Below are 22,462 nucleotides of genomic sequence, written 5' to 3' on the forward strand. Positions count from 1 at the left end.
GGCTGCTCAGCCTCATAATGAGATGAGCAAAGTGACTCCTTTGTGTGGTGTCCCTTGGGCTGTCCGCTACCCCTGTTCTCAAGGGAATTTGACCAAGAACTACAGAGGAGGACAACATGGCAGGAACTGAATGAAGGAACAAAGCTCAGAGTTGAATGCTAATGCACTATGTGCAAGCCCTTTCAGAAGGCTGGGAATCAAACAGCGAAACCAGAAGAAAGAAGGCCCTATGGCATCAAGGTCATAAAGCGGGGGTAAGAGGAACAGTGACAGGAGAGGAATGACTGGGCCAACGCCAGTAAATGACAGCAATGATAACGGCAGCACGATGGGGACTGGTCCCAGGCCAGGTCCAGATCAGCAGTGTGCCAAGGGCAGGGACTGAGAGCTAAAGCCAGGAAAGGAGCAGGGGCCCAGAGCCACAGGCCACAGAGGACTTGGGTGAAGGAGAGGAGAATTCAAGAACTGCTTAGGAACCAAGAGAGGAAGGACAGGGGCTTGGGTCAGGATCCAGCAATTCTACACGTGGCATCAGGAGAAACAAAACCATTTTGCTGTGTTTACCGCTACCTTCCTCCTTGTTATTGTATAGCTCCATGTGGTCTGGCCTAAGAAACTCGGGTCACACAAATTTGACCAGGACAATTTCTAATGGTAAGGAGGTCACAGAAATGGAGAGGTACACACGAACACAACTATTTACAAAAGTTTTGAGTAAGTGTTGTAATAGATTGTGTATCTATGTTTCTATTTCTGCAAGATGCTGGGGAGGGCATCCATTTTTAAGTTATTTGCTAAATAACTTAATTCTGTTCATTAACTTTGCAATTTGCTAAAAACATAATCCTCCTCATGCTGCCTTAATTCTATTAATGCTATATAATTCCCTCCATTTTATCAAACTTTCAGTAAAGTCTACACTATCAAAAGAGTATTTGTGGGAGTGTTTTAGAGAAAAAGCAAGGGAAAGGGCTTGTGCCCCCTTCCTGGGTGGCCGTGGGACCGAGAGAAGAACCCCTTGGCCAAGAGAAGTGGGATGTGCACGACCAGAGAAGGAGTGCACAGCTGGAGGTGGCCAGAAGACACAAGCTGTCAAAGACGTCAAGGGCTATCGGTGGGCTCTCCTCCATCATGAGACACAGGTCAAGTTACTTTTACATTGAATCTCAAAGGAAAGACAGATTTCAAGCTGATTCTTGGGTTACATTTGCTTAACCTCCTTTAGAATCTTAAACTTTCTGAGAGTTACTCCCTGGGCCGCCCCAAAGTGCCACCAAGTTTTGTTGTGTCCATGTCCCTCCCCACACCGCCTTCTAAATTCCTTTGTCTCTTTGAAACATATTTTTGGGGTGCCTGGGTGATTCAGTTGGTTAAGCATCCGACTCTTGGTTTTGGCTCAGGTCATGATCTCACGGTTCGTGAGCTCGAGTCCCATGTCAGGCTCCACACTGACAGCGTGGAGCCTGCTTGGGATTCTGTCTCCCTCTTTCTTCCTCTCTCCCACTCGTGCGCACGCTTTCTCTCACTCTCGCCCTCCCTCTCTCCCTTTCTCTCAAAATAAATAAGTAAACCTAAAAAAATACATTAAAAAAACCCATATTTTTTCCTTCAGCATAAAATTTAGAGCGGGACCATATTAAATAACACAAAATTCTATAGCTTGAATAATGGTGTTTATTTTCTTTAAATACACTTAAATATGAAACAACAGACAGTAGTTCAGTAAACTCGAAACTACAAGCTGGACAGTAATCAGAAAATCAGTGCTGATCCTACAAATCAAAATCTGCATAATAAAGAGTCAGAATAATTCACAAGAGAGTTTGCATTAGTGGAGGACTTGGAGACTATTAAATTGCCTCATCAGCATGGAGTAATCAATATGGCACCTGTGACTGTATGATGATCAAACCTTTCTCATTCACAAAAAAAACAAAAACAAAAAAACCCCAAAACCAAAAAACAAAAACAAAACAAAGGTTACACAGGTTCCCTCCTTTCCATTCCTTGCTGTGCAGGGATATCTTCAGGTGGAAGATATCTGTCAGTGAACCAGGAAATCCCAGCTGGTGTGCAATGGAAGGGTGGTCTGGATACACTGCGGTATCAGATAAAATAGAGGGTTTTTTTTTTCCCTAGTACCTGGGGAAAAAAACCCCAGTGACAGCAACCTGGCAAAGCAGCGTGCCATTTAAAATGTCAGGGATGGAGACCTTTGGGGAAAGCGGAGTCAAGGGTTTTCTTGACCGTGGAGCCCATGGGCAGCCCTTTTCTCCTTTGGAAAGCGGCAATGCTTTGCACATGCTGGTTTTCCATTTGCACATGTTCTGGTGTGAAAGGGACATCTGTCCTCACAGCTGTTGCAAAAGAAAATAAACATGAGAATTCAGAATCAAGGACTAAATCCAAAGGAATAACTCTGTTCTGATTTGATTAAGTTTTCAAAGTAAATTTTCCAGATATGTATGTAAAATGTCAATATAAAATCCTGAACGGGTATTCCGCACGGATACAAAATCTATGAAAGCCCAGACGGCAGCCTGTAAGTGTCCTTTATCGATGAATTTCTTGCTATATAAGTCCAGCGCCATCCCCTTCCTCCATGAGAAAACAAACCGACATATGTGGACATATATTGAGAGAATGAACCCAAGAGTCTGCGGATCTGAAATCGACCCCCCAAATAATTGTTCAAATCTTATCAATTAAGTCTTTGCTTAAGATCCATAAGCCAACAATAACAGGCAGGATTTTCTTGTTTTCACAAATCAATCATCACTCTATATACTCTCACTCATTCCTTAGTAGCCAAACCTCTGCTTTACTATCAAAAAAGGGGGAGGGGGGCTGGGAATTGGCAAAACATGCTTTTGGAAGGAATCTCACCAAATGGAAATGGCATTTACAGTAAATGTCAACGAATGAAATTAAGGTGAAAGTGAAATGCCTTTCACCTGCAGGTGTCTGGGTGAAATATCTTGTGCTTCTGGCAGCAGCTCTCCAGGCTTTCTCTGCACTCAATGCAACTGCAGTTTTCCGGGTGCTGGATGAGATCTCTGGGACACGGGGTTTTACACACACACTCGCAACGATCTTCGTCAAACTTCATGTGTGGCCCACAGACAGCGAGTTCCTGGAGATGAGAGTGCTCTAAGTGGAAACGGAAAAGTGTTGGTTGAATGGCTGTAGCACGGATAATGTGGCGTCAGCGTTGGTTGTATATTTCACATTATTCTAAAATAACTTGGATTCTCCTAGTCTCCATTCCTGTAGATTTTTGCCCCTAACCTTTTCACAGGGTGAAGGAGATTCACCTCTGATTTCATGATACCAATACTGAATTCATGTGTTCTCTTAAATTTGGGATAAAGATGTTATTTTTTTTAACTAAGATTTTTTTAAAGAGAACTTTAGGTTGGTGACTTCCTAGTTTTTAGATGGAGAGTAAAAGGAGAGAGGAACAGAAGTATCAGCAGTATAGAAATACAGAAATATACCTCAGGCCTTCCAGACTGGATAGAAACAGTGATGTATTTCCTCACCACAGATCACAACGCTGTTATAAAAGATACAACAGTGATGATAAACTTTGATTCCACAGAACGCGTTCAGCTGAGAGGAGGGTCTCAGAAGTTTTTGACACACTTAGTTGACAGCTATTTCTTCTAGAAAGCGTACACGACAATTGGATAACTACTACTCTGTGTGCAGTTCTGATCATCAAGTTGAAATTCAGTGGAGAAAATGGATGAGACAGAAACTTTGGAAGAACTTGACTATGACACTTTAGCATTCTTGAAGGTTTTGGAGGCAAGTACATGTCTAGTTTCTTCCCCAAACCTGCTTCTCTCCCAAGTTGCCTCCTTTAGGGAATGGGGCCATCACTCCGGACTCACCTGCCATTTTGGGTCTTATCACTTTGTCCACCCAGTTCTGTCGCCCTAAGTTTGTTCTATCATTCCCATCATCACTGCCACCACCTCAATTCAGTCAGTGCCTTATACTTTTGTGTGTAGATGGCCGTCACAGATCTTGCCGTCACACGTTTTATCCCTTCAATCCATTTTCCACAATATTATCAAATGCAAATCTAATCACATCATTCTATAGCTTTAAGTTCCTTAAGAGGTTCCCCTCTCTTACAATAAAAGAGCATTTTCCCACCAAGACGTATGAGACCCTCCATGAACTAGACCTTCTGAACTAGAACCTTCCAGACTCTTCTCTCTCCCTCTCCCACTCCCCCCTCTCATAAATATCTTATGTTCCACCCATACCAAATTATACTACCTTTTATTCCCCTGATATGCCAGGGTCTCTAAGCCCCATGCTTTTGGCCTTGCCCTTCTCCCTGCCAGTTATCTTTCCTCCCAGATATCTTTCCCAACTTCTACAATTTTAGCTAAGTGCCCTTACCCCGTGCATATTTTCATCCTGTCCTTTCTTGCATTGCTTACATGTGTCTATTTCTTCCACAAATTAAAAAATGCTGAAGGTTATGGGAACCAGATCTCCTCATTCTGACATGAAATGAGCACTTGATAAACGCTGAGTGCATTTGGTATAATAAAAGGGTCCGAAACAGGCAGCTGTATGAAGACTCTGAAGAATCCCATCCATCGTTCCAAGACATTGGGTTAAACCGTATGTTTTTGTCAATATCTGACTACTGACAATATACCAAAATGGCGATCTCATGTTGTCTAATCTTCTAGTTTTAACGGCTCTGTGATTGATATTTGATGATATTCCACCTGTGTGGAAAGGGTGTTGGAAGGCTAAATCTGGGGAGCTTCTTGGAATTGCAAAAAGAGGAAAAAAGTGAGCTTTGTAAGCCATATGCCAATAAGGCATATGCCACTTTGGGGCAAGAGGAGAATATATTATTCCCATTGGATATTCTTTCCTGATTTGTCAAAGACTAATTCACCATATAACTGTGGATTCATTTGTGGGTTTTCTATTCTGTTCCATTGATCTATGTGTCTATTTTTATGCCTGTACCATACTGTTTTGATGACTACAGCTTTGTAATATAACTTGAAGCCCAGAATTGTCCATTGATTGATGAACAAAGAAGATGTGGTGTGTGTGTATGTGTGTGTGTGTGTGTGTGTGTATATATATATATATATATGTATCAGCTGATATATATCAGATATATATATGTATGTATATATATATATACACACACACACATACACACATAAATGTATATATGTGTATATATATACATATATATATATATACATACACACACATAGTGGAATATTATTCAGCCATAAAGAAGAATGAAACCTTGCCATTTGCCATGACAGGGATGGAGTTAGAGAGCATAATGCTAAGTGAAATAAGTCAGTCAGAGAAAGACAAATACCATATGATTTCACTCATATGTAGAATTTAAGAAACAAAACAAGCAAAGGGAAACAAAGAGGGAGAGAGACATACCAAGAAATAGACTCTTCCCTATAGAGAAAAAACTGATCGTTACTGGAGGGGAAGGAGGGTGGTGGGTTAAATAGGTGATGGGGATGAAGGAGTGCATGTGTTGTAATGAGCACCAGGTGATGTATGGAATTGTTGAATCACTATATGGTGCACCTGAAACTTCCTAGAACAGTGTATGTTAACCATATTGAAATTAAACTAAAAACTAAAAACAAAACAAAATGAATACATTGTTGAAGAATAGTCAAGTAGCTCTTAAAAGACTTGCATGAATCACTAGGTGGCAGTAGAGATTCAATGAGGCCACTTCAGGTAGAACCAATGCCCTTCTTAGGTGGTTTAAGGAAACACAGTCCACTGGGTGTTTGATGCTGAACTTCACCAAGGTAGTTGGCAGAGGCTGGCCTCAATCCTTATAGCCATTAATTAAAAGTAACAGAGACTGGGGCACCTTGCTGGCTCAGGTAGGTAGAGCATACGACTCTTGATCTCAGGGTCATGAGTTCGAGCCCCACTTTGGTGTAGAGATTAGTTAAAAAAAAGAAAAAAAAAAAAGAAAAGTAACAGAGACCGGGTGTAGGAGACCTGAGCAAAGCAGCAACTAGCTAAGGGTGATACCCTGACGTATGCTATACCGATTTCAGTCTTAGGGAGGGTGACGGTGGGATACCATGAGCTCTGCTCTCAGCCTTGCTTCATTCATCCAGCAGTAAGCTCATGGGGTTTTTTCCCCCCAATTCTTGAAGTTGTGGCTGTCTTGAGGAATTTAAAATATAGAGTCAGGACTCCTCAATTTTTCTTTTTTTCTTCTTCGGTATTGTTTGTTTGCACGGTTTAAAGCAATGATCTGAATCCAATGAGATGAAATTAGATTGGTCTTGGAATCACTGCCCCAAATGTGCTCACTCAGGGAAGAGCTGTCATTGTAGAAAAGGCAGTTGGCTTAACAGCGGCATGTGTGAAAAGGGTGCGTAGGGAACAGTACGCTCAGTATATGTCCTCCGTTTGATGGGGCCACTGGAGAAGTGACCGTGATCTAGCTACCCCATGCCTCTCACTTCTGTCACTGCTGCAACGTCCCCCAAGGTCCCCTGCCTCCTTTCCTGCCCCGGGCCAACACCTCCTCCTCTACCCTGTCACTGGTGGATTGTGTTAAAATTCTAATTGGTGCTGTCACTGTCCTGCTTGAACCAGCTGAGTGGTTTCCCTTTGCCCTTAGCATCATGTCCAGTGTCTGGGACCAGCTGCCCAAGGTCCCCTGTGAACCTCTCCAGCTTCCTTTCTCACATGTACCCGGCCCCTTCCCATTATGTTCCCACCATGCCGAACTTTCTCCAGTACCCTGGCATGCTACCTTATCTCACTTTCAGTCCTCAGCACTCGGGTTTACCCTGCTCAGAGCACTTCTCTCCTTCCTCCCACTCTTCACACCCTCCGTGCACATGTGCACCAGCTGTGGTAACCCCAGGATATCCCATTAATAAATTGTATATGGATTGCATGTTAAAATGGTACTATTTTGATATGTCAGATTAAATGAAATATATAAAAATTAATTGTACTTGTTTCTTTTGACTTTTTAAAAAAATTTTAAATGTTTATTACTTTTTGAGAGAGAGAGAGAGAGAGAGAGAGAGAGAGAGAGAGGAGGGGCAGAGACAGAGGGAGACACAGAATCCGAGGCAGGCTCCAGGCTCTGAGCTGTTAGCACAGAGCCCGATGCAGGGCTTGAACCCACAAACTGTGAGATCATGACCTGAGCTGAAGTCGGACACGACCGACTGAGCCACCCAGGCGCCCCTCTTTTGACCTTCTTAATGTGAGTACTACAAAATGTAAGTTACATATGACTCTCACCATAATCCCATTGAACAGTCCTGTTCTGGAGAGAGAGATCTAAGGTTCAGTATAATTTACTGACAACAAGAGTGTGCCCAGGTCTTGAACGCTATTTACATCCTAACCACCGGGTATTCAGACATCGTCTGCTAGAATATACATCGATCATGGGGAAAACCTGCCACCCACAGAGGCAGCCCTGTTTTCTGGGACAGTACTCCATAGAGCTTAGTCCTTACAAAGTCTTGCTTGTAGATCAGAGTTTAAAACAAGCAAGGTTCAAAGTGCATGACTCCTTGTGATCTTTTTCAGTGGAATAGTGTCATGTTCTCTGGGAAATAAATTTTAACAGTGCATTCATTTTCAGCCAAACGATCATCACCCAAAATCACAGCATTATGAGTTCTGAGCAGCGACGACAACATTCGGCTCCCCACTCCTCTTAGCCCAATAGCTAGCCATGGTCTGCTTTTACCTTGCCCTAGTTCCAGAAAAAGTTTTCTCCTATGTCCCATTTTTTTCTCAAATAATTGGCATGTCTTCACATGGCACAGTTGAAAGAAACCAACCAGTCCAAACTTACTTTCTGTTCCTGTGAGACTTTCATACAAATAAGTTAGTAAAATGTGGTCAACTAGTGTTTAGCTCTAAAGTGGTTTGCACGAAAGGCTACCACTGCCTTTCAAATCCAATGTCGTTGGATGCTCTAATCACTGGGCTTTTCTTTAAGATTAAAAAAGCAGAGCTATGCATTGGTAGACTTACTATATAAGGAGAGCTCACAGGGCTCTGCTTCTTTCGCTCTTAGCTGTGCGATCTGGAGAAAATAACTAGACTTCTTGGTGTGTTCCCATTGTGATTGTTAAAAAAAGGGATAATAATAGTACATTAGAGGCTTGCTTTGGGGATTGAATGAGTTGATAGGTACACATAAAAGGCTCACAACATTGCCTAGTCATAGTAAGCACTCAGTATCTATTGAGTTAGTTGCAGTTGTTATTTTTATGATTACTACTAGTATTTCCTTACTGTTATCATTACCTTCCATTCCAACGAGTGGATTCTCCTCCCGTAAAACACATTTACATTTGTTGCTGTCCCATAGCATGTCAATAGGACAGAGTTTCTTGGAATGGGAACAGCTAGGAGAAGAGAACGAGAAACCAGATTTAAAAGCTTTCAAGGGCAATCATACCTTTGGAACATCTTCTTTAATGCGGAATAAATTTCTGAGTGGAGGAGCGTTACGACTTTTAAGGAGCTTAATTCATATTTATGAACTGCATGGTATTAGGTAGTAATTCTGTAATCACAAATGTTCTATTTGGAAATGAAACTGTAATTTTGGACAGTTAGCATCTTTTTAAGAAGATTGCTGTTAAAACTGTGCAAATTAGCTGTCAACAGAGCCTATTTAGCAAAAGTAAACATTGTCCTAACAGAGCCTTTAAAACGGAGAGAACACTGGCCGGGCCGGCAGGAACAAGCTGAAGACACACGTTCCTTTTAATAGGAGCCTCTGTCCCCGTGAGAGAGGTACAGGTGTCTTCTTGGCTCAGTAATGACGAACATAAGCACCAGCTCACTCCACTTGCCAGTCACCCGATACATTTACTGCTTACTTTTGCAAGATCTAAGTCTCTCACTCAGTTAATGTTTTCATTCAGTGTTTGTAATTTGCCCTTGTGTTTCTCTATATGAAAATCTTTTTCCCAAATCAATGATTCGTACCTTTCATTTCAGGACACTTCAGGGTGTCGTGATTTGTCTCACAAAGAGCCACAGAATGCTCTGAAGAAATGTCAAAGTCAAATTAATTTTAAGCCATTTTAATTTAAAATAAGAATTTTCCATTTGGTAATCTTAAGAGGAAGTTCAGAAAAATCACCAAACTCAGATGCGGATAGTTTTGCCGCTCCCCGGGGGACTTGGGGAACCGTTTTCCCTCCCCAGTTTGGGGGCTTGGAAGTATAAAGAGCCAGAAATGAGTTTCATGTAACGCTTGTTCTGGGCGAAGGGAACGTGTGCCAAATTTGAGACTGGTGTGGAGTGTTACGGCTGCACCGGACTATGCACGTTAAGAACAAAGGTGTCTACAAGTAGACGTGGTGAGTTCCTAGCCACCGAGTTATTGGTCCCTCTACAATATACATCTGACACCTAATAAAAAACATTATTTGCCAAACAGTTATTACCAGTAGATCTGGATTAGAAGCTTAAAGATGATGAACTTGAAAGCGATGACTGTATAATTAATGAAGTATTCTCCACACACAGCTTCAGCAAAGGCAAGAACAAGCGTAACTGAATACAAGAAATGCTTACTGATCTTCTTCAGGGACCTGGATGGATCTTCTGATAATGGAGTATGGATGGTGGGGAGCTGTTGGCAGACATTTACAACCTGTATGGTTGGCAACTTTAACAGGCACTAATTCAGGTACTGAAGTCAAAGGCACTGATATCTGAAAGAGCTAGAGGAGAGAAAGAGAACCGTAACACATACATATTTTTAGATGATAATAATCTCTACAGTCTGCATTTTTGCCTTTGTCCTTTATGGTACTCACTTTAGGAAAGCCGTCCATTAAGAAAAGAACTAATGAGGGGTGCCTAACTGGCCCAGTCGGTTGAGTGTCGGACTTCGGCTCAGGTTATGGTCTTGTGGTTCGTGGGTTCGAGCCCTGCGTCGGGCTCTTTGCTGACAGCTCAGAGCCTGGAGCCTGCTTTGGATTCTGTGTTTCCCTCTCTCTCTGCCCCTCCCCCATTCACACTCGGTCTCTCTCTCAAAAAGAAATAAACATTTAAAAAAAATTGTTTTAAAAGAATCGAACTAATGAGGATAAAGGCTGGCATGATGGAAAGGATACTGGCCTGGGAGTCAGGAGACTGGGGGCTTATGCAACTTTACCAAATATTTAAGACCAAATGTCTTAACACTTAGTGTCACTGGTATCCCTGAAAATGGCACTGTTGGTCCTTCCTCCCGTTTTCATTTTGAGTGTAAATTATAAGGACTAAGTGAAATTCTAGCTATGAAGTTTCTTTGAGACCGTGGCAAACAGATTATTGTTTGAGACTATTTACTTATCCCTTCTCATACCATCTCCATCGAAGGAATATAGTTTCCTGTTCCTTGACTTTGGACTTGGCTATGTGACTTGCTTTGGCAAACAGGATGTTAGCAGACATGACACAACGGCAAACTTGAACTGTGTGTGCTTTGTGGGCTTGTTTTCTCCTGTGTACACCGTAGCCATGAGAAGAGCATGATCTGGCAGGCGTGCTGGGCCAAGGGATGAGACACCCGGGGGACAGACCTGCACTCAATCTGTAGCTTGGAGTCAAGCCCGACTGAGCCCACTCTAAACCAACTGAATCTTACAGACATGGGTAAGAATTTAGGGTGTTTATTATGCAGCACTACACAGTAGTAACTGACTGATACAAGATCATCGCACCCAACCAAATAATTATAGGTAACATGAATATCATTCCGTTTCTAAATTAAAAAAAAAATTTTTTTTAATGTTTATTTATTTTTTAGAGAGACAGAGCATGAGCAGGGAAGGGGCAGAGAGAGGGAGACATAGAATCCGAAGCAGGCTCCAGGCCCTGAGCCATCAGCACAGAACCCGATATGGGGCTCGAACCCACGAACCGTGAGATCATGACCTGAGCCGAAGTCAGATGCCTAACCGACTGAGCCACCCAGGAGTCCTCATTCTGCTTCTATATGCCCTGTTTTATGTTAATTCATTTATCCCTTATAACGACATTACATGGTAGGTTTTTATTTATCCACCACGAACTCTACAGGTGAAGAAACAGATGTACAGAGAGGTTCTATAACTTGCCTAAGGCCACACAACTTGATTGGAAGAGTGAGGATTTGAACCCAGGCAATCTGCTCTAGAGCCAGAGGTGATACTCTTAAGAATATGCCTTATTAACTTTTTGGAACAAAATTTCTGTGAAGCAAAATTTCAGAAGAAGCAAGGTGGGATCTTGACAAGTAGAATTCAGAGACATGACAATTACTTTGTTTCTAGAGTGGCTCTATGGCGTATGGACAAAATTGAACTTGATTTTAGTGTTCTGTTTATTCAATCCCCATTCCAAGTAGTCTTTACTACACACAGCATTCATTTATTCACTTTGTTTCTAAGATGTAGGTCATCAAACAGTCCATAACTTTGGGGTGAGAGGTAGTTTTTTTTAAACCACTGTGCAAATGTTCAAGAATGCATATTTGGCAAGAAAAACTCCTGTGCACTTACCCTTAAGTACATTCTTTAAAACTAATCATTTGTTGAGTACAGCAGTCAAAATAAAGTACTCAACTCTCTATTAAGTAGAAACAATCCATTAAAGTTGTGTTTATTCTGACCTTTTGATATGTAATAGAAGTTCTATGAGTCTAACTAAGAGAAAGTTTTTAGAGTGCTTACTCTGCATAAACTTCAACTTCTTGCGAAATTTTTCAGGAATTTTTTAGGGAATAATGTGGTCATTTCCCACTACCCCCCGCCGATTGTCAAATAGTAAGAGGTCAGAGGTTTTACAAGTTCCAAGATTCTCTAAAAGAATTTAGAGAAAGAAACTCTACAGCTTGTGGGCAATTTTAGGGGGTAGGGGAAACAAAATGAAGCATAAATTAACTTATTACCAAACAAATCGGCATTCCATTCTTTCCATCCAATTAAGAACATTACCCACCGTGGATATTTTCGTGTACACATGTAATTTTATTGTACTACCTCTGTACACAATCATGAGCAAAATGTACACATTTTGCATAGGCAAATGTGACAAATATATCAACACGTGCGAGGAATCTGCAACGGAGAACCAAAAGGAATGTAGTCGGACTGACAGTCTTTGAACATGTTTTAAGTTTGCTATCACTGCTCTTCGATGCCACATCTATTACATTTCACAACAATATAGTAGCAGTGATAGAAAGAAAAACTTATCTACGGGGCGAAAGAGATTTTACAAGATGGAGAGGGAAGAATTATTTCTTTCATGGGGACGAGAGAATTCTTCTCAAAGATCTTTTGTGCCAGATACGCTCCATTTGCCCCTCCCGAGATGCCATCCTCTCTGCTTCCTTCCCCACTGGGCTCGGTGTCTCGAGACGCTGGCCTCCATGGCTGCATCTATAGGTCCTCGCATCCTCCACCCTCTGCCCCCGACTTTTTGCCCCCACCCCTCCAACCGGACCCGCAGCCCGCTTCTCCCCGTTCTCTCTGGGTTCCTGAAACGGCTCGAGCCCCTAGCCCCTTCAGTCCAAGGGTGAGAACAGCTCCCCATTTTTGCTAGCTCAGGGCATCTCGCCAGCTCTCCCTCCTTCCCACAGCCCCACCCGTCCAACTCTTCTCAGTCACTCCACTCGCACAGCACAGAACCCAACGAATCCACAAGACAGTGCAGATTCTCGACATCAGAGCATCAGAGAGGCTAGAACGACGGCACGCGTTACACGGTGAGGTTTGTATTTAGCCACCCCCCACTCTACAGGGGAGGAAGCAGATGTACAGAGAGGTTCTATATCTTGCCTAAGGCCACACAACTATTGAGTGGAAGAGTGGGGATTTGAACCCAGGCAATCTGCTCTAAAGCCAGAGGGACTTCAGGCTCTGGAGTCCCACAGACCTGGATCTGAATCCCAGCTCGGCCACGGCTCAGCTCTCTGAGCCTCAGTCTCCTCATCTATAATAAGATACCCTCTTGATTTGTTTCAGGGATGAAATGAGACGGTGCCCATTGGCATTGGGCTCAGCGGCACGCCTGTCCCCCGGGGCTTCGGAGGGGGCCGCGGGCGGATGTCCCCTTACCTGTTTGGAAATGTAGGAGGTGCTCGTGTTCATGCAGACGCGGCTCTCCTCGTTGCAGCAGCCCCCACACCGGAACACGTTCACACAGGGCGGCTTGAAGAACGTGTCGGTGCTCCTCCCCAGCTCGCTGGCCACCTCCACGCATGTCTCTCTGGGGCTGCACTGGGTTCTCTGCCATTCCTCGTCGATAACTGCGGAGAGGAAGCCGTTGGGGCGGCCAGGCCAGCGGGGGCCAGGGTGCCACCGAGCACAGTCATTTTCACGTCTGCGATTGGGGGGGGGGGGCGGGGGGCAGCCCTCTAACCAAAGACTGTTTTCGGAAAAATTAAAACCACAATCTGTGTCCCTTCCCACTGATCGAATACCTTCTTTGGCGAAGAGCACCATGTCTGGTATTGGAACTCCCCGGGTACCCCTGGGAGAGCTGGCTGATAAGGAAGCAAATGGAAGCACGTGAAGAAATAACCTGTAAGTGTTATTTGTTAAGCAATTTCGGGACACAGCTGGACAGCATTTCTTCCACTTGAAGTCAGGTGCGGGTGGGTCCTAGCGCCATCAGGCGATGTGTGTCCGTTGGCTGCTAAAGTAGCTGTAGGAGGATTCAAACCCGGCAAACCACATGAATGGAAATTTAAGTGGGACTGATCTTTCCTCAAGCGAGGGTTTCCTTCATTTGCGAGTGCCCCATGCCGGTGTTTATGTAAAATAATGAAATGAGCCAGGTCATTTTGAAATTAGCCAGGTCATCTTCTGGCCATTCTAGCTAATTTGAAGGAAACCAGAAAAAGACACAAGCCTCTGGGAATAAAAAGATTACATACTTCCCTGTAAAACAGTACTTGCTTTTTCTCTCCTAGTTTATTTTTAAAAATTAGACTCTTCTGCACAGCAAAGGAAATAACCAACAAAACTAAAAGGCAACCAACAGAATGGGAAAAGATATTTGCAAATGACATATCGGACAAAGGGCTAGTATCCAAAATCTATAAAGAGCTCACCAAACTCCACAGCCGAAAAACAACCCAGTGAAGAAATGGGTAGAAAACATGAATAGACACTTCTCTAAAGAAGACATCCAGATGGCCAAACAGGCACATGAAAAGATGCTCAACGTCGCTCCTCATCAGGGAAATACAAATCAAAACCACACTCAGATATCACCTCACGCCAGTCAGAGTGGCCAAAATGAACAAATCAGGAGACTATAGATGCTGGAGAGGATGTGGAGAAACGGGAACCCTCTTGCACTGTTGGTGGGAATGCAAATTGGTGCAGCCGCTCTGGAAAACAGTGTGGAGGTTCCTCAAAAAGTTAAAAATAGACCTACCCTATGACCCAGCAATAGCACTGCTAGGAATCTACCCAAAGGATACAGGAGTGCTCATGCAAGGGGCACTTGTACCCCAATGTTTATAGCAGCACTCTCAACAATAGCCAAATTATGGAAAGAGCCAAATGTCCATCAACTGATGAATGGATAAAGAAATTGTGGTTTATATACACAATGGAGTACTACGTGGCAATGAGAAAGAATGAAATCTGGCCCTTTGTAGCAACGTGGATGGAACTGGAGAGTGTGATGCTAAGTGAAATAAGTCATACAGAGAAAGACAGATACCATATGGTTTCACTCTTATGTGGATCCTGAGAAACTTAACAGAAACCCATGGGGGAGGGGAAGGAAAAAAAAAAAGAGGCTAGAGTGGAAGAGAGCCAAAGCATAAGAGACTTTTAAAAACTGAGAACAAACTGAGGGTTGATGGGGAGTGGGAGGGAGGGGAGGGTGGGGGATGGGTATTGAGGAGGGCACCTTTTGGGATGAGCACTGGGTGTTGTATGGAAACCAATTTGACAATAAACTTCATATATTGAAAGAAAATAAAAGGCAAAATTAAAAAAAAAATTAGACTCTGACACTTTGATACTTACACTTGTACAGCCTTTCCATGGGTGTTTTGGGGAAATGACTCAATTTTAGGATAAAGACAACTTTAAAGACTTTCCTTGAGCTTGCCATACAACTGTAGAGTTTAGTATGTGTTGGAGGTGGTGGTGAACACCCTCCTGTGGTAGGAAGCTTCTAAAACGACCCCCGGTGAGGCCCACCTCCTGATGTTCACGCCCTTTTACAATCCCCTCCTCTGTGGGGGCTGGGCCCAGGGACTTGATTCTTAGGAAGAGAATACAGCAAAAGTGATGGGAATCTCACTTCCACGATTAGGTTTAAAAAGACTGTGACTTCTGTCTCGCTAGCAGTCTCTGGCTCTTGCTGGCACCCTCTCTCTTTTGCCTTTTCAACTTGTAAGCTCTGATGAAGCAAACCGCCACGTTGGAAAGGTCCACATGGCAAGGAACTGAGGGCAGACTCTGGCCAACAGCCAGTGAGGAGCAGGGACCCTCAGTTCAGCAGCTTGTGAGGAACTGAGTCCTACCAACAATCTCTGAGTGAACTTGGAAGCACATCCTGCCCCAATTAAACCTTGAGATGCTGCCCACAGCCCAAGAGGACGCCTAGACTGCAGCCTCTGGAGAGATCCCGAAGGAGAGACACCCAGCTAGGCCGTGTCTAGATTTCTGATCCACAGAAACTGTGAGATAAAATATGTATAAGCAGCTAAGTTTGGGGGTAATGTGTTACACAGCAATAAACTCTCCTCCCTTTTTACCCCATCTTCCAAAGTTTACGTGGGTCTTTCTCCACGTCATTCTGGATTCCCATAGATGCGAACGTGTTTCTGCCAGAAGGGACAAACAACTGCTCGAAGTGTACAGATATAACATTATTGTTGGAGATCTGACCCTAGGCTCTGAATTATTCCTTCAAAACACCTTTTCCATATCTTTATTCCTCCCCCCTTCCCCTTAATCTTAATATTCCTCATACGTGGCTTCTTCAGTCAGTCACAAAAACAAGATATTTGGCCACCTGAGAAACCTTGCATATGCTATGCAATCTGCCTTAACTTTGTTTTTTCATAATAAAATCTTTCAACCCAAGACCCTTTTAATTTCTGATTATGAATGCTTATATAAAGAGCCTAAAGGCTATAACCATGAGAGAGAAATTACCAAATTTGGTCTTAATATGAGTATTGTTTAAGTCACTATTATTAATCATGAATCCTGGGAAAAGCAAGTAGTTGACTTACAAGAATATGCTTTGTTTAAAATTCTACTTAAATGTTGCTTTCCATCTGCTTTTTGTAAGACTAAGTTTTGAAAGTTGGAGTGGTACGAGATTTTAATCAAAATTGTGTGGAACTATGAGTAATGCCACTGCTTAAAAGCTTCATAAGTTTACTGTTCTTTCCTAGCAAAGTCCTGCCAAGCAGGACTGCTGTGCCTCAGGGAATGACCCCCAAATCTGTGAGGAAGAGTTGACAACAAATGAGAAGTGGTGTAACACATTGATTTGATCATTTACTGCTTCTAACTGAGCAAGTAACTTCTGATGATTCCCATGTAATAAGAGACATTTTAGAGCTGGCAAATTCCATATTTTTATGTTTTTTAAAATACAGTTGTTTTGTTTTTGTTTTTGTTTTGTTTTGTTTTATGGTTTCCGCCTCAGAAAACGTCAAGACGCCTGGGTGGCTCAGTCGGTTAAGGGTCCAACTTCGGCTCAGGTCATGATGATCTCACGGTTTGTGAGTTCAAGCCCCGCCCGCGTTGGGCTCTCTGCTATCAGCACAGAGCCCTCTTCAGATCCTCTGTTCCCTCCCCCCCATCTCTCTGTTCCTCCCTTGCTTGCACTCTCTCAAAAATAAATAAAAACATTATTAAAAAAAAACTGTCAATGTCACTGACTTTTTTTTTAATCACCTAGTCTTGGTTGTATGGTAAATGCTTGTCTCCCTCCATTTTCATGGAGTATCTCCAGGTTCACCCCAGGCCTTCAGACAGGTAATCTGGCTAAGGCCTTGGATCTTCAGGTGAGGTCGGATCCCTCTGTTTCCATGAAGTCCATGCTAATTGGCCACATAGAAACAAGTAGAGCTTCAAACCTCTGGCTTAAGTGGGTTCTAGGCCAGGGTTCCAACTGTCTCAACTCAGACACACGGTCATACACAAGAGCACAAAGAACCCTCTTCGCACCCATGCCCGCAGCGCTGCCAAGAGATTTATCCCCCGACACACGGCCTTCCCCACAGCTGACAACAGCGGCCTGTGCAACCTCGTCATCTTTTTACATATGGAAACAAAGAAAGATAATTCTAGAAAAAGAGAAAAGAATAATTTTGGCCTGGTGGTTAATTTGAGTTATGTGATAGATGTAACCCATCACTAGGTAATCCTAGGTTCATCAAATCTAAAATGCTAGATCAACAATGCCCCAGTGGCTTGTGTTGTTTTGCTACGTTATCCAAAAAGTCCGATGCCTAACCAGAGGCCCCGTGACAGTGTTTGGCAAGCTTCATTCATTATGGCACAGTACATATACAGACAATGGTTTTCTTAAAAAGAACCTCCATATCTTACTAGGGAACAATCACCCCCTTTATTTCAAATTAGGTTAGTTCCTAGTCTGGAGTTTGGATTCTTTTGTTGAGAGGATTCTCTGCCTCTGTCATCTAGTAATACTGATATGCATTATGACAACTCAGCTTCCAACTTCTACTTTTCATGTTTGCTAAAAAAAACAAAAAAAAACAAAAAAACAAAAAAAAAACCCCAGAATTTTGAAGACATAAAAGAAGTGAAACCTAATTTCCTCATCTTTAGTCGATGTAGATGTGGTTTTTTCTCTATGAAGAATGGTCTTTCTAGGTTTGTTCTGCCCCGGCATCTCTGAGTTAAAATATAGTTGTGAATTTTAAAGTGTTCTCTTGCATCGGTTTTCGATCTCAAAATCATGTTGAATATATTTCTCTGCAGAATCAACGTAGGAAACAAGGGTTCTCTGCTAACGCCGAGGCTATGAAATCAGGCACCCCGTTTCTTCTCCCGGACCCGCGCCTGCCCTCCTCAGACCCTTGGAAGAAGCTGGTGCACGTGTTAGTATCTCACACACTGCAGAACTGGCTTCTGGCCACACGTGCGTACGCGCGCGCGCGCCTACCTTTTAGGGTTTCAAGGTCGTAGAAAGTGGCCGCAAACCTGGTGGCCCGATGGGAAGCCGAGCGGGAGTCTGTGCCGGTCAAACTTGGGAGCTTCAGTCGGCATCTCCACAGCTTCCAGTCCTCGAAGTGTGTGATTCGCAGCAGCTCCTCCAAACCGGAGGCTGCCCTGATCTGCTGTTCAGACCGTTCTAAGGTTGACCGAGACGCCCGCTGTCAACAGACAAAAATACTGGTTTCAAAGCCAGTTACTAAAGTTTTAGTGTGTCCTGACGGCCCTCATTGCCGACCCTTAAAGATGTAAATGGAGCTGAAAAGAAATTAGAGAGATCGTTCAAATGTACACCGGTACCTAGGAAAACTACTAGCGAGTATTTTTGATTCACATGCTGCTCATTGATGATTGAATCAAAAAAAATGATTCCCCTGGGTTCTCGGGACATTTAAAAACAGTACCATAGTGGCCGGAATGGTGGACTTCGAAATGCTATATCCCAGAACCTGGGAGCGTGACTTTACTGGGGCCAAGGATCTTTGCAGAGGTAATTACTGATCATGAGATGAGATCATCCTGGATTATCGAGGTGGACCCAAATACAAAGACAAGCGTCCTCTTAAGAGCGAGGGAAAGACATGGACACAGATGAGGTTTTGTGAAGGCAGCGGCAAAAGTTAAAGTAATGCAGCCACAAACCAGGAATGGCCCGGGGCCGCCAAGAGCTGGACGAGGCAAGGAAGGATTCTCTCCAAGAGTCTTTGGAAGGAGCACAGCCCCGCTTACACCTTGATTTCACGTTTCTGGATTCCAGAACGCTGAGAGAATAGAGTTCTATTGTTTGAAGCCACCAATTTTGCAGTAGTTTGGTACAACAGCCACCGGAAACTAGTAAGGATTTTAAAATCACACTGTTTTTGTGACAGGAGCCGATGACCATTGCTTTCATCTCTGTTATCTGAGAAGCTGGCCCACAAAGTCCTGGGGACCCTGCCTATAGTCCCACAGGAAAGAAAGGTTTTAAGACCTTGATAACCTGAATTTTCTAACTTCTAACCCTCTGAGCCTTTCACTATTCCCGTTCACTATTTCGAAGGCATCTTTTTTTTTTTTTCTGATAAAATACACTTCCAAAGTTTATGTTGAAAATTTGCTTTCTGCGCAACTACACGGACCGTATTGGCTGATACAACGCACGGATGTGTGAGACTCCGCCAATACGGTAAATTGTTCAAAATAAGGGGCTTGGTTATACAAATATGATACATACATACAATGAAATACCATGTGGTCATCAAAACCAGTGATGTAGACGTACATTGGGACAGAATGAATTGAGCTCCTCCCTGGAATGTGCTGGAGAAACGATACAGCAGTCTGTCTATCGTCAGGGACCCAGATTTTCACCTGCTGAGCCTGTGCTTCCTGGATCTTTGTTTTCCTGGGCAGCTGGGATATGCGGGCCGAGGGGATTTTTAGAGCTGGGTGAGGGGGGAGCCAAGGGACCAGGACAGCTGCAGGGTGGTGCTGAAGAGGGTGGACGGAGAGATGGGTGTCCGCTGCCTGCTACAGGGGAAGGAACGGTGGGGAAGGACAGCTGAGCAAATGGAACCCTCAGGAAGCCTTGCGTCGAGTGGTGTGATGTACACCCTCCTCCACTGTGCCTGAAAAACTTTAGTTAAAATCTGCATCAATAAATCAAAGTTTTAGGAGCAGGACTTTTTGTTTTTAGATATGATGGTAGATACAGAGTGTTGTCCAAAAGCGGGGTGCTCAGAAGAGCAAGTGTGGTCAAGTCATGTATGATTCGGTTTTTATATATTTTAAAATTGTGTGTGAGGGCGCCTGGGTGGCTCAGTCGGTTAAGCAACCGACTCTTGATTTTGGTTCAGGTCATGATCTCGAGGTTTGTGGGATAGAGCCCTGTGTCGGGCTCTGCTTGGGATTCTCTCTCTCTTTCTCTCTTTGCCTGCCCATCCCCCACTTGTGTGTGTGCGCTCTCTCAAAATAAACATTAAAAAATAAAATAATTTGTGTATAATGTCCTTCGTGTATGTATGTATACATAAACAATCATTGTTAATTAATCATACATGTAAAATTATATATATGTAAAATTATATATATATGTTATATATATACTACCTGGAGGGGTATATATGAAAATATAAACACTGATTCCTATTCTACATCAGGGACTGTCAAACTACAGCCCCCTGGCCTAATTCAGCCTGCTGTCTGCCTGTTTTATGAATAAAGGTTTATTGGCACACAACCATGCCCATTCATTTTACATATTGTCCATAATGGCAGGGTTGAGAAGTTGCAAAAGAGACCTTCACAGCAGATTCAATCTTGAGGCCAACGTCCTTTCAAATTTCAATTCTTTATCTTTTCAGGCATTATGTTTTTCATTATTCCATGTGTTGTTTCAATTCTAGTTTTGAAATATCTACCAGATATATATTGGAGCACTTTAACGATCGTACATGTCTCTTAAGTGTACTTTCATATTTATCTACTTTTTTCCTCCCTTCATCTCTCTTCAATGTGTGAAATTAATTGGTTCATCTTCCCAATCACCAATTCTCCAATTGTGAGTTTAGTAAGTTTTTAATTTCAATCACCATATTCCTAATTTCAAATATTTCCACTTCATTCTCCTTCCTTTTTATTTCTGTATGTTTCTTCGAATTTGTCATTTTATGAATATCATTCCTTTAATCTCTTTATCTCATTCCTAAATACACTTATTTCTTCAAATTGTCTTATTTTAACTTCATATATATGATTTATATCCTGATTATTAATTTTATTGGCTTTCTTAGCAATAATTACCTCTGTGATTTGGAATTTTGTTTAGTAGTTTCATCTTCATTGGGAGTTCATTTTTTTTTTCTCCCTATCCTTTCTTCATTTAGAAGTTCTGTGGTTGCAACCCCTGACTCCCACGGCCCTGAATCCAGAATCTTATTGAGTATGACTCAGGGACCAGCCTGGTTCAAGTCCTGGTCTCAAGGAAGTATGTGCTTCTGTTGCCCCTAGTTAAGCAGTTTCATAGAAGACACGGCTCCAGGCAGCAAAGAGCAGTAACTTCCTTCCGCTTCCATGGAACTGATGGAGTGCACTCATGGAACCCATTACCCGCTGAGGTTGAATTCTTGGTGGCCTCTACCTTCCAGACCCAGAGTGCATCAGTTTGGCAGCTTCGGCTTCATGTTTTTTAAAAGTTTATTTGGACTGAGATGCAACTGACACACGGCATGGTGTAAGTTTAAGGTGTACGATGTGTTGATCTTTTCAGCTTCACGTTTTGGTACCATTTCTGCATATGTTTGCCATCTGCCGATGTTTATGATCATTTGATCAATTTTATATTTTACCTATAATTGCTATGGAGTATAAAAGACCTCAAACCATGAATTGGGAAGGTCATCTTGCTCAGAGGTTTAGATATGAACGTGTGTGTGTTTAACAAAAGGGGAGAATCTTGAACATGTTTATAAGCTTGAGGAAAAGAGGCAACAGAGAGAAAGACACCGAACACACATGCAGGAGAGAGAAAGCAGAGGTGCTGGTTTGACCGAAGTTGCAGAGATAAATGGATGAATGGATGAGAGGGTCCCCTTCTGAAATAGGCTCATAGAGAATGACATGGGTTTATGCACAGCGAGACTGCCTGGGATCTAGGATTTCTCACTTGTCCGTGAAATTTAAATCAGGGCAATTTTCTGGGAGTGAGGGTAAGAGGAAGCTTGAAGAACAAAGATAGGGTTTGTGGAACCGGCATCAAATTTAAGCAGCACGCCACAGCCTCTTCATCTAGGAAATCTGGGGATGAAACTGAATAATTGCTCATGTCTTGAAGCAACTCTGAAATTCATTGATTCTCCATCAGGGCCCATTTGTCAATGGCCTCCCATTTCCTGGTTATTCATTGCCTCTTCACAGTTTAATCTCTGAAATACAATTTTGTTACATCATTGCTTCCGCATGAAAATAATGAAACCAATCCAATAGCTTTTTATAGGTTTTAAAAATTGTACTATATTGAAAGAATTTTTATTTATTGAGGCAAGTTTCATTCAATACCATCCATGAACATAGAAAGATGTACGTTTTCACAGTTCTTACAGATTTCAATTCAATCTCAGAAATCTTTTTAAACTATCCAACTGAGAACTCAGGAGAAAATATCAAATCTCTGGATTGAATTAAAGGCACTGAAACGGCTCATAGGACTTGCCTCATCATAAAACATGCAGTGTTTACTCAAGTAC

At 42.7% G+C, this 22,462-nt stretch overlaps 1 protein-coding gene across 2 annotated transcripts in view; it reads right to left on the minus strand.

The window, feature by feature from the left end:
* Positions 1–2,136: 2,136 nt before the first annotated feature.
* The window catches only part of VEGFD (vascular endothelial growth factor D), a 35,311-nt gene continuing 14,985 nt past the window's right edge, over positions 2,137–22,462 (minus strand). For both annotated transcript variants that reach the window (XM_042973774.1, XM_042973773.1), the window contains exons 3-8: positions 18,190–18,400; positions 13,131–13,321; positions 9,616–9,764; positions 8,332–8,432; positions 2,955–3,150; positions 2,137–2,357 (exon numbers count right to left, since the gene is read on the minus strand). In XM_042973774.1, the coding sequence (XP_042829708.1) occupies positions 2,231–2,357; positions 2,955–3,150; positions 8,332–8,432; positions 9,616–9,764; positions 13,131–13,321; positions 18,190–18,400 (975 nt within the window). In that variant the 3' untranslated portion in view covers positions 2,137–2,230. The remainder of the gene's footprint in view (positions 2,358–2,954; positions 3,151–8,331; positions 8,433–9,615; positions 9,765–13,130; positions 13,322–18,189; positions 18,401–22,462) is intronic.

Source organism: Panthera tigris, chromosome X, assembly GCF_018350195.1.
Source record: "Panthera tigris isolate Pti1 chromosome X, P.tigris_Pti1_mat1.1, whole genome shotgun sequence".
In the NCBI taxonomy this organism is placed as follows: domain Eukaryota; kingdom Metazoa; phylum Chordata; class Mammalia; order Carnivora; family Felidae; genus Panthera; species Panthera tigris.